At 36.9% G+C, this 17802-nt stretch overlaps 1 protein-coding gene across 5 annotated transcripts in view; it reads left to right on the top strand.

The window, feature by feature from the left end:
• PDE1A (phosphodiesterase 1A) overlaps positions 1 to 14784 on the top strand; it is a 404293-nt gene extending 389509 nt beyond the window's left edge. For 2 of the 5 annotated variants that reach the window (XM_023212372.2, XM_023212375.2), the window contains one exon: positions 9477 to 9547. In XM_023212372.2, the coding sequence (XP_023068140.1) occupies positions 9477 to 9547 (71 nt within the window). Of the gene's footprint in view, positions 1 to 9476; positions 9591 to 14357 lie in introns of those variants that run through there. The other 3 variants (XM_023212370.2, XM_023212377.2, XM_023212368.2) reach the window with 3 other exon arrangements.
• Positions 14785 to 17802: the final 3018 nt, after the last annotated feature.

The following is a 17802-nucleotide window of genomic DNA, read 5'->3' as shown; positions in this document are numbered from 1 at the left end:
ATTTTGTAGCTCCAGTTCAACTCAGTTTACAAATTTGTTAAACATTGTTTACAAAATACCATCAGGGATATCTTTAGACTCCTAGAATTTTGGATTATGCATACCACCAGCCTCTGATGACTTGTTCTTCCATAACAGATACTTACATGGTGAATATTATTTAGGTTGGTAAAGATTGCAAGTGAATTTAGTCTCCATGAAAACAATGAAGAGAAAAAAATCAAAGGAAACTTACTTTCCTGACTCTCCTCTCATCCTCCTCAGAAGGAAACTCACACAAAAAAGTGCCCTCTCCATTGAAAAGTTTGTTGATTATAAACACTAAAATTGGGTCTTAGAGTCTATAGAAACTTGTGATATTTGCAGTCTCTAGGTTAGAAACAGTTCATAGCTGTTGTTATGTTTGAATATGCAAAGTGTGCACAATTTGAGAGCTTTAAGATCTACAATGGATGCTTAGCCATGGTGTTGCGGGATGGAGTCACAATTCATCAAAATAGGCCTGGCGTGGTGGCTCATGCCTATAATCCCAGCACTTTGGAAGGCCAAGGCAGGCAGATCACCTGAGGTCAGGAGTTTGAGACCAGCCTGGCCAACATGGTGAAACCCTGTCTCTACTAAAAATACAAAAATTAGCCAGACATGGTGGCTTGTGCCTGTAATCCCAGCTACTGGGAAGGCTGAGCCAGGAGAATCGCTTGAACCCAGGAGCTGGAGGTTGTGGTGAGCGGAGATCGCACCATTGCACTCCAGCGTGGGTGACACAGCAAGACTCCATCTCAAAAAAAAAAAAAAAAATAATAATAATAATAATAATAATAATGATAATACAATAAATTCATCAAAACAAAAATGATAACAGAGTTTGTGCTCCTCTACATCTTTGGATTTTTTAAGCATAGATACCTCAGTTATATATTTATCCTGGATTTTAAATAAAATAACTTCTCATTATTCTTGGAGCCCCAATGTCTATTATTTCTCCTTTATGGTATTAACAGCCCTTTACTTTGAAATCCCCACGGGTATAGGACTTGTGCAAGCCTTGCTACTGGATTCTTTTTAGCTTATCTTCTACTGCTGGGTTTATCACAGATAACAGTAGTAAAAAGAGAATCTTATTTCTTACAAGTCCTGCTCACACTTCTTACTACCACACTACCCAGCCACCCCTGAAGAACTGAATTTCAAATCCTAGCAGCTTGTCAGAGAAGGAAGATGAAAAATGTCATGTTTACTCCACGTTTCCCAACTGGAAACGTCACTGTTGTACTTTTCCGGATGACTAAGAATGCTACTGCCCTTTCCAATCAGTAGTACTTTCCCCTTTGAGTCAGGGCCTTAGCACCGCATGACCAAACTCTTCAACTTAGTAATAAAATTCATGGCTCTGGGGTTGAAAGCCCAGCTCTATCACTTAGATGGTGTGTGACCTTGGGTAAAAAAAAAATGTTGAAAGGATAAGATGATAAAATATGTGAAGCACTAAGCACAGTGCTTGGTACATGGTAAGCATTTTCTGAATGTTTACTATTGTTTTTACTGTTGCTACTAATATTGTTCTTAATAATTATAAACTTGTTATTCCTCCTTACTAAGCTATGTTCTTATGCAATTTCCTGTACAGATAACCTAGGATTAAATAATTTGAGCTACAGTAACACTTCATGCTAAAATACATATAGACAGATTACTGATATGGCTGTTGAGGCCTCACAATCATGGCAAAGTCATGGCTTACATGGCGGCAGCAAGAGAGCTTATGCAGAGGAGCTCCCATTTATAAAACCATCAGACCTTGTGAGACTTACTCACTACCACGAGAACTGCATGGGAGAAACTGAAACCATGATTCAATTATCTTCACCTGGTTCCCCCCGTGACACGTGGGGATGATTATTATTATTATTATTATTATTATTATTATTATTATTATTAAGACGGAGTTTCTCTCTTCTTGCCCAGGCTGCAGTGTAATGGCGCGATCTCGGCTCACCCACAACGTCTGCCTCCCGGGTTCAAGCAATTCTCCTGCCTCAGAATTGATCCCCGAGCAGCCGGAATTACAGGCATGCACCACGACGCCCAGCTAATTTTCTGTATTTTTAGTAGAGACGGGGTTTCTCCATGTTGGTCAGGCTGGTCTCGAACTCCCGGCCTCAGGTGATCCACCCGCCCCGGCCTCCCAAAGTGCTGGGATTACAAGCATGAGCCACTGCACCCAGCTGACATGTGGGGATTATTATAGTTCAAGGTGAGATATAGGTGGGGACACAGTCAAACCATATCAATTTCCTAGAGCCATTCATGATAACGATGAATTATACATGTTTATCCTACATGTATATATCTAGTCCATATTTAGTCAGATAGAATTTAAAATATAAATGTGGTTGGGTATTACATCGTTTTAAGGTTATTGCATGAAGAGCCAGAATTTCCCAGCTGGACATGGTGGCTCATGCCTGTAATACCAACACTTGGAGGCTGAGGTGAGCAGATTGCTTGAGTCCAAGAGTTCAAGACCAGCTTGGGCAACATGATGAAACCCCATCTCTACAAAAAATATAAAAAAGTACCTGGGCATGGTGGTGTGCTTGTGTGGTTCCAGCTACTTGGGAGTCTGAGGTTGGGAGGATCACCTGAGCCCAGGAGGTGGAAGCTGCAGTGAGCCATGATAGCACCACTGCACTCCAGCCTGGGTAACCAGAGTGAGACCCTGTCTAAAAAAAAAAAAAAAAAAAAAAAAAAATCAGAATTTAAAATTTGAAATATGTTTTATATTCATGCTTGGGCCCATTTAAAAAAAAAAAGAGCTCACAATGAAAAATTATGGGTGAGTGATTTCAAATAAGTGGTAAAATTACATAATATGAATGCCTTATTGTTTTTTTCTGGCATTCTTAAAGCTGAGCAACTTGAAAAATAATTTGTTAGTAATAGTATTATGTTATAAAATTCCACATTGAAAGTAGATCCTTCAATTAATTTTTTAACTTGTAAATTGAGAAATGGTAACAAACCAGAAAATTTAAGAATTGATTTTTAAATGATTTCTGTAGTAGTCTGTTCTCATACTGCTAATAAAGATATACTTGAGACTGGGTAATTTATAAAAGAAAGAGGTTTAATGGACTCACAGCTCCACATGGCTGAGGAGGCATCACAATCACGGCAGAAGGCAAAGGACAAGCAAAGGCGTGGCTTACATGGCGGCAGGCAACAGAGGAAAGAGGCACGGGAACTCCCGTTTATTAAACCATCAGATCTCGCGTGACTTATTCACTACCTTGAGAACAGTATGGGGAAACTGCCCCCGTGATTCAATTATCTTCACCTGGCCCTGCCCTTGACACGTGGGGATTATTAAGCTTAAGGTGAGATATGGGTGGGGACACAGCCAAACCATATCAGCTTCCTAGAGCCTTTCATGATAAAGATGAATGATACATGTTTATTTGACAAGTATATATCTAGTGTACATGTATAGGAGAGAGAGAGAATTAATGGTTTATGTTTAGAACAATGCACCTCAGGATTTTTTGTTTTTGTTTTTACATGATTGTCATCATCAAAACAAATTCAATCATATACAGCATTCTCTATTCAGGCACAGAAATGGATTTATGTATTGACATTTTTACTAACGGCAATTGAAGTTTGTTTTTTGTTGTTGTTGTTATTGTTTGTTTGTTTTCTTCATCCAGCTTTATAAAGAAAACTCAATCAACCAGAATAGTTTATTCAGAGCACTTAAAGGAAAGCCAAAATGTTTGCATCATTTTACAAATTATTTTTTCCAAGTTCTAGCTTTTGAAACTCAGGTAGATAGTTAAAATCAATATTCTATAGTTAATTTGTCCTATTTATAAAGATAAAGAATATGTGAATTTTTGACACATCTCTCACACTCAAGTACAGCCATCACCCTAATAGTGTACATTGTACCCTTTATGTAATTTCTCATCCTTTGCCTGCCTCTGAATCTCCTACCCTTCAGTATCTCCAACATCAGACTCAATTTTCATCCCATTTTTCATCCTAATTGAGAAATTAGAGCAACCCCATGTTGCCTTCCACATCAGCTTGCCTCTAAGAGCCAAATCTGAGCATTTCCATGACTGATTCCTGCCACTCTTTACAAGAGATAAAGTGTGATTTGAATGGTCTTAACTTCACCACTCCAGAGCTGCTGTCTCCATTGCCACCACCTTCGATTAATGCCGGTACATTCTTACCATCTCCCTGCTCTCAGACCCTGCTTTCTTTTAAGAAGATCAGCAATTTAGTCACAAAGTTCCCTTCTAGGAATAATAACATTTTAATAGGTATCTGAGTCTTCCTCTAAAAGAATGACACTCTGATGGAGAAATAATTGCTTTAACCAGTGGGTAGGAGCTCACAGTAGTTTTCTCAACTGGGATTCATTCCTTTCTTGGCATATATCATTTTTCTTTTCAACCTCCTGCCTTTGCTCAGACTCCACTATACCTCCTCATCCCTTCACTAAGAGCATACTCCTACCTCTGTGCCAACAAAATATATACAACCTTTTGACCCAATTTTAGACAACTCTTTCAAGGAGCCAATTCCACTACCTCCTACATTGTTAAACTCTTTCAGTGTAACTTAAGCACTAAGATTTCTGGCTATTTGATAAGGTATTAGCTGCCCCAAGTTGAGTATAATTTCACCGATTTGCAGATGAATATACATATACATTTTTCATTTTCCATAGATCACCTGTAAAACTCTCTACATATCTAGATGCCTAGCACATATGCATTGGGTGTAAGTCTAAAGCTTGCTAAAGTAAATTGCTGTATTTGCCTCAAAATCAGATGTTTTTGTTTTTCTTTAGTGAACCAATACATAATTTACATATTTCTTGATTTGTATCTTATGTAACACTTTAAGGTATTACTTTCTCTAATTTTACAGGATTGGAGCTAGCATATTTGGGAATTAAGTGGAATTTTGTTTTCACAGTCTTCTTTTTCTTCTGCCTGGTGTGCAGTCCTCTCTTATCTTACTGTTGCCTTCATGCATACTGCAAAGTAAAAGAACACATACAACTGCTTCTTCTCCAAATGCATTAAAATTAAGAGGAAAAAAATAGGGAAAGTATCTCCCCTGGTATTAAAACAGATTTCTTTTTCCCAGCATGTAAGGCAAACTACATTATATGGGTGCCAGAACACCAATTAAAATCAGAATATCTGATTTATCCTACATTTCTCCAGTGACTGTAACTTTAATCTTTGATCACCAATTTATTCTAGTTATCTGCAACGTAAACTATATAAATGGTCTAAAAGTAAAACTGAAGCAACTTAGAGACGTGCCTGCTTAAGGAAATACTGTTAAACATAGCAAAGATAATATTCTTCTCATGAAGAAATAAGAATGCAGTGTTACTCAGAGCTAGTATTTCTGTTGAAAAGACTGCACAAACCAAATCTGTGGTAAGTATATTTCAAACACTGTGTACTATTGCTGTTAAATTGAAAAAATTAACCAGGGCATTGCTCTGAGGAATAGCTTGTGATTCTGTCTCCCAAATTCACCTAGGCTATGGTGCCTTGGAAGAGTCAGTTACCCCTCTAATCATGACTTTCTCATCCCTAAAATGAAAATCATAACAATGATTTTCCTACTCACATGCAGGGATTGTTGGGCTAGGTAAGTCAAAAATAGGGAGTGTAAAATAAGCTATTAAATCATTTTGTTTTTTATATCTACATGAGAAATGATCTTTTAATTATGGATTTGAGGTATTAGAAAAAATACAAAAAGAACAATAAATTTATTTCTGTGGGAGGAAAATTACTATTGAAAACAAAATTAATTTTTTAAAAGAGTAAATTTAAAATCTATTTAAAGAAAAATATTAGGTAAGTGAGAGGATAGGTGGCATATGAATATGGCAGAAATGGTGAGGGTAGGTTACTCATGATTGTAGCTTGGGAAACAGTCAAACTAGAGGCCAATATTCTGGTTGTCCTTTTTCAGAGGGATCCAGCCACTTGCTGGCTTTAAGACTTTGGGCAGATAGCTTTCAAGCTATGTCTCAGCTTCCACAATTGTTTAACCTTACTTTATATGGTTGCTGTGAGGGAGGCCAGGTGTGGTGGCTCACACATGTAATTCCAGCACTTTGGGAGGCCAAGGCAGGTGGATCACCTGAAGGTCAGGAGTTCAAGACCAGCTTGGCCAACACGTGAAACTCGTCTCTCTGAAAAATACAAAAAAACAACAAACAAAAAACAAAAACAAATTAGCTGAGTGTGGTGGCGGATATCTATAGTCCCAGCTACTTGGGAGGCTGAAGCAGGAGAATTGCTTGAACTCAGGAGACTGAGGTTGCAGTGGGCTGAGATCAGGCCGTTGAACTCCAGCCTGGACAACAACAGCAAAATTTCGTCTCAAATAATAATAATAATAATAAATTTGCAGAGAGGATTCAGGGAAGTGAGGTGAGTGAAGCACTTAGAATAGTGTCTACCACCTAGTAGGTATTCACAAAGTATTGATTATTATTGTCATATTTTCAATTGTACAATAATTTATCCTAACAGGTTATTTTTCAGATAGTGAGATCGTGACTGGAGAACAAAAGTCTCTAATATCCACTTGATAGTGTGTTTGTTGTAATCCCTGCAAGTGTTATTTACAGCACCAGGAGTCTAACACATTATGATTCTAATATGGGAAAAGCAAGCTCAAATTGCAATCTAAAAGCCTAGATTAGCTAAATTTAGAGGATTTCTGTTGGTTTTGGTATCTCTCCTATAACAACTATCCCCTCGCTGCTCCTTGAAGAATTGAGACTCTATTTACAAAGCAAACCCATAATATTTCTTATCATTTTACAAATTACTTTTGTTAGACTTGAACTTTTGAAACTGGTTGAGATGAACACCTAAAACTCTTTGAAATGAACAGAATTATTGATATTCCTTTATTTTCACTCTTTTTCCTGGCTGACAAACAAGTTTATATGCAATTTCTTTGAGCAGGCCACTTGCATTCATTCCTAATGAGCAGCTTTCTATATTTATGACCTTGCAAACCCTTTCAGTAAAATGAAATCAAAAGTCACATTACTGGTCTTCTTGAAATATCAGTGAATTAAAAGCCAACCGTTTTGACTTCAGGTTATCTATTTATAATCTGCATTGTAGAAAGTCAACTGATTCTTGCCTGACAAATGAAGTTAGACTAGATCAGGTTTTAATGCAGGGTTATATAGGGAGGGTCAGAATACTTAGAGACGGATTTCTTTTTACTAGTCTTTAACTGAAATTTATCATTTCCTTCATTTGTAGGAAAGAACATACATCAACATTTATGGTATTTTTGTCATCAATAGAACTATATATCTATTTATTTATTATATACTTATTATACACTTACATTTAGTGTATTTACATTTATACACTTTCCTTTCTCATAATTCAGTCTGTTCTTTTTACTATGTTCTGTTCTATTCTAGACTGTTTTGTTCTGTTCTAATCTAGTCTTAAGTAACAGAACATTAAATCTGAAGTTTAAGCCAAGACTCTAACATGATAAATGTCAGAAAAAAACCTGATTTTTGAGACAAGAATTTCAAAGAAGATTCATAACTCAGTAGTAAGATGCATAAAACCCTTTCCCAATTCAAACAAATGAAAGGGTCAGGTTATTGAGCTCGAAAAAAAGATTTATGAAGAGGATTTCTTTAAAAACTTATCTGCTATTGGGAAAAAGTGTAGAAATGCTTCCTTCTTCACCTCAAATCAAGGGAGGAGAACTTCACCAAGACCCTTGGGGAGATTGAAGTTAAGAAGATACTGCGAATGGAATCTAGTTCCTACCTGGGAGATCTAAAGAGTTAAGTGGTAGCAGGTGAGCCAAAAGAGAGACGGCTGTGTAGGTTTCAGCTTTTTTTCCAGTCATTCATGGAAACAAATGCCTCAAGAGTGTGTCATGTGAACCAAATGTACCCACCCACATTTGGAAGGGTGATGGGACCTCAGCTGACAGAAGCTGGAAATGTACCAACAAATTTACAGGAGCTGTGGACATTGTAAAGAAGCCAGAGATTCATGGGTCTTACCAACCTGGTAAAAAGCTATGGTCCTTGACAAGAAGTCTGTTAAGAGCCCATGAGTGTGCTTCTTATAAGAAAATAAAGGCAGCTGTAAATGCCTGCCAGGTCTAGTGAGTGCAAAGCCATCCTACAACACTGCTGCTCCTCTTAGCCTTCTTCTCTCCCCTGCTCAGGAGTCCAAAGTAGCCAGTGGAGAGAGAGCAAAGAAGAAATGAGAGAAACATCAACCATACACACCCCACCCCGCTCCACACACATGCACCATTTTGGGGTTCTGTAACAAACCCAAGGTGGGAAAGGAGTCTTATCTTTGTTTGACGATGTGTATTACATGAGACCAGACCTTCTATTGTCTGATTTGAGACTTTGGCAACTTAATGTGATCACAGGATGTTTTTAGTTCTCTAAGAATGATCAGGAAAGTAATGAGACTACCTGACATTTTTATCTTGGCTGAGAAGATAAGTCCCCACCCTCCATATTTTAAAGACAAAATTGCTTTGTAATAGCACCTGATAAATTCTGTATGTCCACTAGTTGCATAACCTCAACAAAAATCTGCTGTAACTGAGTTGATACAATCCTACAATACATGTTAAAGGAATTATAACAAAGTTAATTGGCACAAAGTTTAATTGTTAGAATATCTTTACTCAAACTTCAGACAGAAAGAACATTCCATTATGTACGACTATTTCCTGAACTATCAAGATATTTCAAGTAATTGACTCAGAAATTAATTTTTGTTTATTTTGTTTACTTTGTTACTTATGTAATGAGACTCTTTTATCTAAACATTTTGCTTTATACTTCTATTTTCATAGATTCTCTACAACCTCTCCAGAAATGTTGAAAGATTTTTCCATGCTAATATTTTATTTTTCTTCAAAGTTTATATGGAAATTGAGTGATTCTAAGATTAGTTTGTCTTGACAGATTGTATCTTAAACACTACTATCCTTTCATACTCATTTTTAAAAATTCATACCAACTAAGAAATGTGTGGTAAAAGACATTGATCATTAGAAGGTTTAGTTAAAGGAAGTTGTTTCAATTAAAAATATTCAGAAAAAAAACACATGATTTTTTACATGAGATTTAATAATGTTTAAACATGTTTCATCTATTTTATTTCTGTATTCTCAGATTAAATCGCAGCTTGAGAAAGTTGTGTAACCAACAGAAGACAGCTTGTTATACTATGTAGATCCAGAGGCTGAAAGGAAAGTGTTTGGTATCTTTGAAAACATGTGCCACAAAACTCCTTGTAAAATTCAGTCTTCAACATTTTACAAAGTTCTTCAGTCTCCTAATCTTACTAGATTTTCCAAAGCTTTATTTTGTTTTGTTTTGTTTTGGTTTTGTTTCCTTATGTTTTTAGGTGAACCTGATCTTCATAAGAACTCAGAAGACCTAGTAAATGCTGAAGAAAAACATGAGACACATTCATAGGCCTGAAACACCTTAAAGATTTCTGTCATTTTGAACATGAGAGGTAATTTTATTTTATAGACAAGAAACTTAACTTCTAAAATAAATGGTTTGCAGAATACCATTAGAGATGAAATTATCTTATTTAAATGCCTTCTTAGATTTTTTTACAATCTCTATTAATCCTTTGAGACAAAATCTTAACAGGTAAACTTTAAGTATTTACCTTTTCAAAGAGTTCTTAATTTGTTAATCAACAAAAATTATATTTACTGGGACTGAAATTTTCATTCTTTAAAAATAATTTTAAAAATGGCCGGGCACGGTGACTCACACTTGTGATCCCAGCACTTTTCGAGGCCAAGGCAGGCGAACCACAAGGTCAGGAGTTTGAGACTAGCCTGGCCAACATAGTGAAATCCTGTCTTACTAAAAATACAAAAAAATTAGCTGGGTGTGGTGGCAGGCACCTGTAATCCCAGCTACTTGGGAGACTGAGGCAGGAGAATCACTTGAACCTGGGAGGCAGAGGTTGCAGTGAACTGAGATCAGGCCACTATACTCCAGCCAGGGTGACGGTGCAAGACTCCATCTCAAAATAATAATAATAATAATAATAATAATAATAATAATAATAATAATAATAATAATAAATAAGTTCATGGGAATGTTTAATCCTCATTTCTTTTTCCATGTCATGTAGGAAATATAAATGTTTTAGACTGATTTCTTGTTTTATTTCATGTAAAAATATGTTTATACCCAGTAATTAAAACAAAGCAAGTACATATTATAAAGCAAATATCATGTTCGTTAAAATCTGTGAACGTGTGCATTTATGGTTCTCTTTTTAAAAATTCCGCTTCTGGGGCTTGTTTTCAGTCTATCAAATTATTAACTCTGGGAGTGATGCCTTGAAAATTTGAATTTTTGATAAGCCAGTCTGTTGATATTTCTGTCCACTAAAATTGAGAACTCACTTGTCCTGAACCGACAGTGGAGATATGGGCAGTTAGAAAGGAGGGATGTGTATTTACAATCGAGATGTCTTAATATCTACTAAAAGTAAGAAGTAAAGAACAAAATCCAAGTGTTGTAACACATCCTGTTGTTGGGGTGGTGGGTTGGGGCAAGAGAAAATGCTGAGGGTACCATTCCAAACCTTAGAGATTTTGCTATTACTTCCACAGCTGTTACTTCAGATATGAAAGTGTTAAAATGTGATTCGCTTTTAAAATAATTTCTTCCTCAATATTCTTGAGTTACAAAGACAGTTAGTTGTAAAACTGTCTTTTATTCATAAGAATAGTTTCATTAATAGCAACAATAAAGTGTCAGGCACTGTGGTGAACATCTTGTATATATTATCTCACTGAATCTTCTCAACAATTCCAGAGTTAGTGAGTGTGATCCCTATTTTGTATATAAAGCTTGGAAAGAAATCGAGTTCAAAGTGACTATTCAGCAATGAAAACCCCTGTCTGTCTTTAACAAATATATTTGTTTTATATGCTACACCAGTTCCTCCCCCTACTGTCTATCCAGACTATAAATTTATTACCTCGAGAGCCCATGATAATTTTAGAAGACTCCTTATGTCCTCATGATACACAGTAAAGCCCCGGAGGTATATTTTAGGGAAAACTAATTCAGTGGAATATTTATAGATGTTTTAAGTCACAAAGGGTTTTGTTGGCAAATGTGTATCTTTACAAAACCAAGTACAACAAAATTAAGAATTTTTCCTACAGGTCATATTCAAGCCAGTATACATCACATAGCATCCAAACAAAACTTTAGGATCAACATTTCCTAGACATTTATGATAACGGATCTTAAATATTTATGAAAATTTTCCAAAAATTGTGTGTAGATAACAGGTTACCAATACACTTGTAAAAATAACTGTTCATTGTATGAAAATACCTAAGGCAATTTATATGCATACATTTGTATATCTATATATGCGTGTGTGTGTATATATATAAATGTATATCTGTAAGTAAGAGTCTGGCATTTCATCAGAAAAGGTTTTGATGAGATTCAGTTGGCAGTTAATGAAGTACCTTTTTGCATTTTTCTTTTTCCTTCTTTTTTTTTTTTTTTGTTTTTGGAGACCGAGTCTCACTCTGTTGCCCAGGCTGGAGTGCAGTTGCGCGATCTCAGCTCACTGCAACCTCTGCCTCCCAGGTTCAAGCAATTCTCCTGCCTCAGCCCCGCAAGAAGCTGGGAATACAGGTGCACGCCGCCACTCCTGGCTAATTTTTTTGTGCTTTAGTAGAGATGGGGTTTCACCATGTTGCCCAGGCTAGTCTCAAACTCCTGAGCTCAGGCAATCTGCCTGCCTCGGCCTCCCAAAGTGCTAGGATTACAGGCGTGAGCATGAGCCACTGCACCCAGCCCCTTTTTACATTTTTCAACTAAAAAAACCCCAAAGCTAGAACAGTTTGCAGCCCCCTCAAACTAAATATAATATTTAAGCCCGAGTAACAATTTGGCAATTTTTTTTTGTCAAGGCTAATTAAATTATTTAGCTTCCTTCTCAGTTTGAGAAAGCCCTGTCTTTGGTGCACAGTCTTCCAGGAAATGTGGTCTTCAGTAGCACCTTATACATTTTGTATGTTCACTAATTACGTAACCTCAATAGAATTCTGCTGCAACTGAGTTGATACAGTCCTTCAATATATGTTAAAGGAATTATCTCAAAGTTAATTGGTGCAAAGTTTAATTGTTGGAATATCTTTACTCAAACTTCAGACAGAAATTCACATAGCTTCAAAAACAAGTAGGTCTTTTAAATGAGGGAAGTGGGCAAGGTCTAAAAACAACAAGAGTGGTGACAATTGGCAACTGTGACTCAGGCATGGTGTCTGGGAGATAGCAGGCAGTGATCAGTCCTGGAAACAGAGAGGACACAGCACTCCCAATCTGAAGGCTACAGTCAGCCACTCTTTGGCTCTGACACATTTTTACTCTGAAAGAGCAAGGGCCCAGTGTTGACAGCTGTTTCTAGTGGTTAAGAAAGATTCTTAATGTAAACTCTTCCAATTTTTCCTGTTGACTCAAAGTTTTTTGAAATGCTTTGTGGACAAGAAAAAATATGTCTGAGGGTCAGATTGGGCTTGCAGGGTTTCTGTTGCAAATTTAGCACACCTTCTTTGTGACTGATAGCTAATTCTTTGCTGGCTGCAATCACAGAAAGTGTAGGATGCTATAGCAGCCTGGCCATGTCTCTGAAAGCCATTGCCTGCTTTGCTCTCAATGTGTAGGTGCCACTGTGAGGCACTTTCCCAGAAAATATTGAGCTCTAATTAAATCTGTGCCGTGTTGAGATTTCATAAATCAATGTGCAACACTACACCTAGGACAAGAAAAAAGCCCTTGAAATCTACTTTTCACATTGTTGTAAAATTTCACCACCATTTCTAAGAGATTTTAGTCCACGAAAGTGTTTTGTTTTGCTTAAATTTTTCTTTTATGTTTTTGTTTATTAAAGGAAATAAAATAGAATGGTTGGATATATAATCCCAGGCTGCTTTATTATTTAAAAAGCTAATGGCATATCATTTATCACATGATCTTTCTTGAAAGATATGTCAGGAGATTCTGGCATTTCAAAAGCAAGCCACTGTCAGACCTGTTATGCACTGGGAGGAAAGTGTTCCCTATCGTGACCATAGCCTACTGTTTAATGTTGTGTGCTATACAACAAAAGATCAAAAATTGATGATTTGTGGGCTGTATTTAGTCAGTAGACTTGCCTGAGCTTTCACACTGATTTAAAATATCTTTTGGAATGTCTTTAGGCAGGGCTTATGTTCTTTAGTTGACTATGGTCCCTGTGAGTCTAGTTGTTTTACACTCACACTGGCCCACTTAACTCATTTACACTCCCTGCCAGGCCCATATGCCTGTCTGATCTAGAGAGCCAGTTTTTACTGGGATTGAACACACACATATACAAACACACGCACACACACCCAGAGCAGAAATAGGAAGAGAAATTCTAACTGGTATAAAACCACTCTCTATTAGAAAGATAGTAGATAAAGAAAGCAGGCAGGGCACGGTGGCTCATGCCTGTAATCCCAGCACTTTGGGAGGCCAAGGCGGGTGGATCACAAGGTCAGGAGATCGTGACCATCCTGGCTAACATGGTGAAATCCCGTCTCTACTAAAAATACAAAAAATTAGCAGGACGTGGTGGCAGGTGCCTGTAGTCTCAGCTGCTTGGGAGGCTGAGGCAGGAGTGTATCATGAACCAGGAAGGCGGAGCTTGCAGTGGGCTGAGATGGCGCTACTGCACTCCAGCCTGGGCGACAGATCCAGACTCTGTCTCACAAAAAAAAAAGTAAAAAAAAAAAAAAAAAAGAAATCCCTTATTTTTGACAAGGTATATAAAGTGCAATGTGAATTGCCACACAGTAATTGATACCTGTGTATGACTAAGTGATGACCTTCAGTTTCTATGTTTTCTTTTCTTTTTATTTATTTATTTTTAAATTCACAAATAAAAATGGTGGGAACATTTTTTTTGAAATTGTGGAATGGCTAAATCAAGCTGATTAACGTATGATTAACATATGTGATTAACATTACTTCACATGCTCATCTGTTTTTGTGGGGAGAATATTTAAAATCTACTCTCTTAGCAGCAGTTTTCAAGAATATGATGCATTGGTTTTTAACTGCGGTAACCATGTTTTACAGTAGACCTCTTGAACTGATTCCTCCTATCTAACTGAAATTGTGTACTCTTTGACGAGCATGTGCCCAACCACTCCCCGCTCTTCCTTCTCTGATCTACATTTTCATTTGGATTTTATTTCAGGACAATGAAAACAGCATGAAAACATCCTAAATTCCCAACTTTCCACAAAGCTGTAGCTCCTCTTTCAACATAGAATTGGATTGGGCCATTTTAATTGACTCCTATACAAGGAATTAAGAAGAACATAAATTTTGAGCTAGCAACTCTGGTCAAATAAATACACTCAAGTTTTTATCAGAGTTTTTGGCCAGTGCTTCTGCCATTTTTTTTCCCTCCACAATTTGGCCTTCTTCAATCAAGCCAGAGAAATTTTTGAGACAAAAGTCGGACAGTTTTTTAATTTTTCTTGCTTTTACCCTGTCATAGTGACTGTGCAATGCATGTGCAGAAGATGAGATATTTTAAAATTTACTTCCTTGCACTGTCTTACACAGAGTGCTATAACTATAAATTTTTCAAGGTCTTAAATAAAAGGAAGCAAAAACAACATTATGGAAAAAAATTTTTTTGCTGTGCTGGGGAAGAGACTATTTAGATTGTCCTTCTTATTTTAAATGCATGGGAACAGAATGACAGGCGGGATGCTGAGGAGCTGGTTGAAGCATCAAAGCAATGCTACAATCCAACAGTGGAGCATTAGATCCCCAGCTAGGTGGCCTGATGAACACTGCATTTGTAAACTCTCATACTGGGAAATGGCAGTGAAACCTTCCTCTGAATCCGTGTACCAGCCTGCGTCCAGCCCCATGGTTTCAAAGCACGAATGCATTACCTCCATGGATGTGGTTACAAGTAAGTCACATGCTATCTACAGTTCATGATAACAAGACCATCAGCCATTGGTGGAGACAGACACTAGAATGGAAAATGAAATTTGCCAGTGGGATGTTTATCCCATCAGAATGTAACAAAATACATTCCCAGTCAAGAGATAAGAGACAAGAATGTGTGTGTGTGTGTGTGTTCAAAAATGTCTATGAAAATGAAAACTCACACTTTTCTGTACAGATAACATTATTTGACGTGACTTTTATATTTTACTACACAGAAACAAACTGCAGCCCTCAGAGGCCCTGCTTCCTTGTCATGTTTTGCCTGAGCATGTGCAAACCCTTTCCTTTGCTCAAAGCTGAAAAACTACCTTTATGTGTTATCTGACAAGAAAGGTCAAGCGCAATTAGATGTTGTAACTTTTCACTGTACAAGCATTGCAATGATTTTGAGCTTCAGTGAATTTATCTTTGTGAAAGGTAAAAATTGGCTGGAAAGAATCAAGAGTAGCCATCAATTAAATCATGCGAAGGAGGATCCATCCATCCTAATGAGTTTTCTGCTGCACCTGCTTCCTTCCTGGGTTCCACAATGTTAAGCAATATTTTAGAAAAGGGTACAATCGGAAGCTTTTAAGCCTAAGTGGTGAGATTTTATAACTCACAACTTAGATCTCTTTTAATGTGTAAGCCATATTCTATATGCATAGTTAGTATGCATCATTGTAATTTAAGACATATTTGAATGTAGGCTGTATAAAATGCTTTTAATTGTTCTGTGAATAGATCCTTGGCTTTAGTGTCACCTGAATCTTGTGCAAAACACAGCTTAATAATTGAATTCTATCATAAACATTACAATGTAATTGATATTTTAAATGTAAGCGGTAAGATTGATCTATAATAATGTGCTGGGAAAAACATTGATAGATATGTACATCATGGTTACTTTTTGTCCTTTCAAATGGACTTTTTATTTCTATTTATGGAGAGACTGTAACTACTGCTTTTAATGTCTTTTTAAAGCAAGCTATTTACCAGCTAGAAAATATTGTGCATTTAAAATAGAGTCTATCTGGGGAGTGTAATTACTGTTGTTCCTATTTGAGCCAGTTGTCTTTCAGTAAAGCTCTAGAATCTCTCAAAGAAGTAAATAGAAATACTGCTTCTTAAATGTCATAGGAGGCATATCCACTTTGTTTCTATCAATATTTAAGATCTATAAGACCTTATTACTAAAAAGTAGAGGAATATAAAGAATTCGTCAATTTCTGTACATGGCTTTAACCTAATTTCCCAGGTTATGCGACTTATAAAGCACTGTGACCAAACTTCCAGAGAGAGTGCAAAAAAAAAAAAAAAAAAAGTTTCACTCCTTCAGAAGAATTGTCATGCTGCTGCTGTACTTATTTTCCTAATCTCTCTCTTTCTATCTGCTACACTCCCTCCTTCTCTTTTTTTTTTTTTTTTTTTTTTTTGAGACGGAGTCTCCCTATGTGGCCTGGGCTGGAGTGCAGTGGCCAGATCTCAGCTCACTGCAAGCTCCGCATCCCAGGTTCACGCCATTCTCCTGCCTCAGCCTCCCGAGTAGCTGGGACTACAGGCGCCCGCCACCTCGCCTGTCTAGTTTTTTGTAATTTTTAGTAGAGACGGGGTTTCACCGTGTTAGCCAGGATGGTCTCGATCTCCTGACCTCGTGATCCGCCCGTCTCGGCCTCCCAAAGTGCTGGGATTACAGGCTTGAGCCACCGCGCCAGGCCTTTTTTTTTCTTTTAAGCTTTTATATTTCTTCCTTTGTTTTCCTCTCTGTAAGACAGCTACTACTTAGCACTAATTAGTAGAAAGTCAGAGTGGAGGTTATCTGTGCCTGTCCTTTCTGCAAACATTACTATTGAGGCCATCTGAAGAGAGGGATTGATAGGTTAGGCTGCTGCGCCTTGAATGTCCTGCTTTGCATTTTTAACCTCAGCTTCCCAACACATATATCTTGGAGTTTATATGCCTTTTCATTTAACCGAAACCGCTTTTATTTAATTTTTAACATGATAACCTACAATTCTTGTGTTTTTATTATGCTGTATTTTTCTGTATTTCTTATTACATGTGATTGCTAAATAAATCATGTTTGAGGGAAAACTTCGTGAAACATTTGGCGTTTTATGTAATTCAATTTAGTGGGGCATTGAAAAGTTGGAGAAATTGGGGGAAACCCAAAGGAGACCAACTTAAAAATTGATAGGAGTTTTGTAAGAAAGTGCTTTTTGCTCCATTAAAGAAATACTGATTGAATTACTTATTATTATACCTATTATTCATAAGCTCCTGGCTAGAAGCATGGTGCATATATGAATATATGCACCATGAATATGAATATATGAATATGGAAACCTTTCCTCTAGAAATTTCAAGTCGTATAAAGGAGATAATCTACACAGACTATAATTTATACATGATAACTAAAATGCCACATAAAAATGTAATGAGTTGCAAATAAAATGCACCTATGTATATTTGAGGAGGTAAAAAACTGCTTCTGTCTTCAGAGCTTTCAAGACTAAGTGGTGCATCAGTTGGCATTTAACAAATAAAAATAAAAGTTTATAACCATTGCCTATTTTCCATGTGTGGCCTCCATGTAAATGCTTAACAATATTATCTCAAATCCTCACAATAATACAGTAAAGTGGTGTTGATATAAGCAGAGGAAACCAAGTCTCAGAGAAAAAGCTTTGTCC

Source organism: Piliocolobus tephrosceles, chromosome 11 (assembly GCF_002776525.5).
Source record: "Piliocolobus tephrosceles isolate RC106 chromosome 11, ASM277652v3, whole genome shotgun sequence".
NCBI classification, from domain to species: Eukaryota; Metazoa; Chordata; class Mammalia; order Primates; family Cercopithecidae; genus Piliocolobus; species Piliocolobus tephrosceles.
Note: the sequence above shows the minus strand (reverse complement) of the source record. Positions and strands in the feature narration are given on the sequence as shown.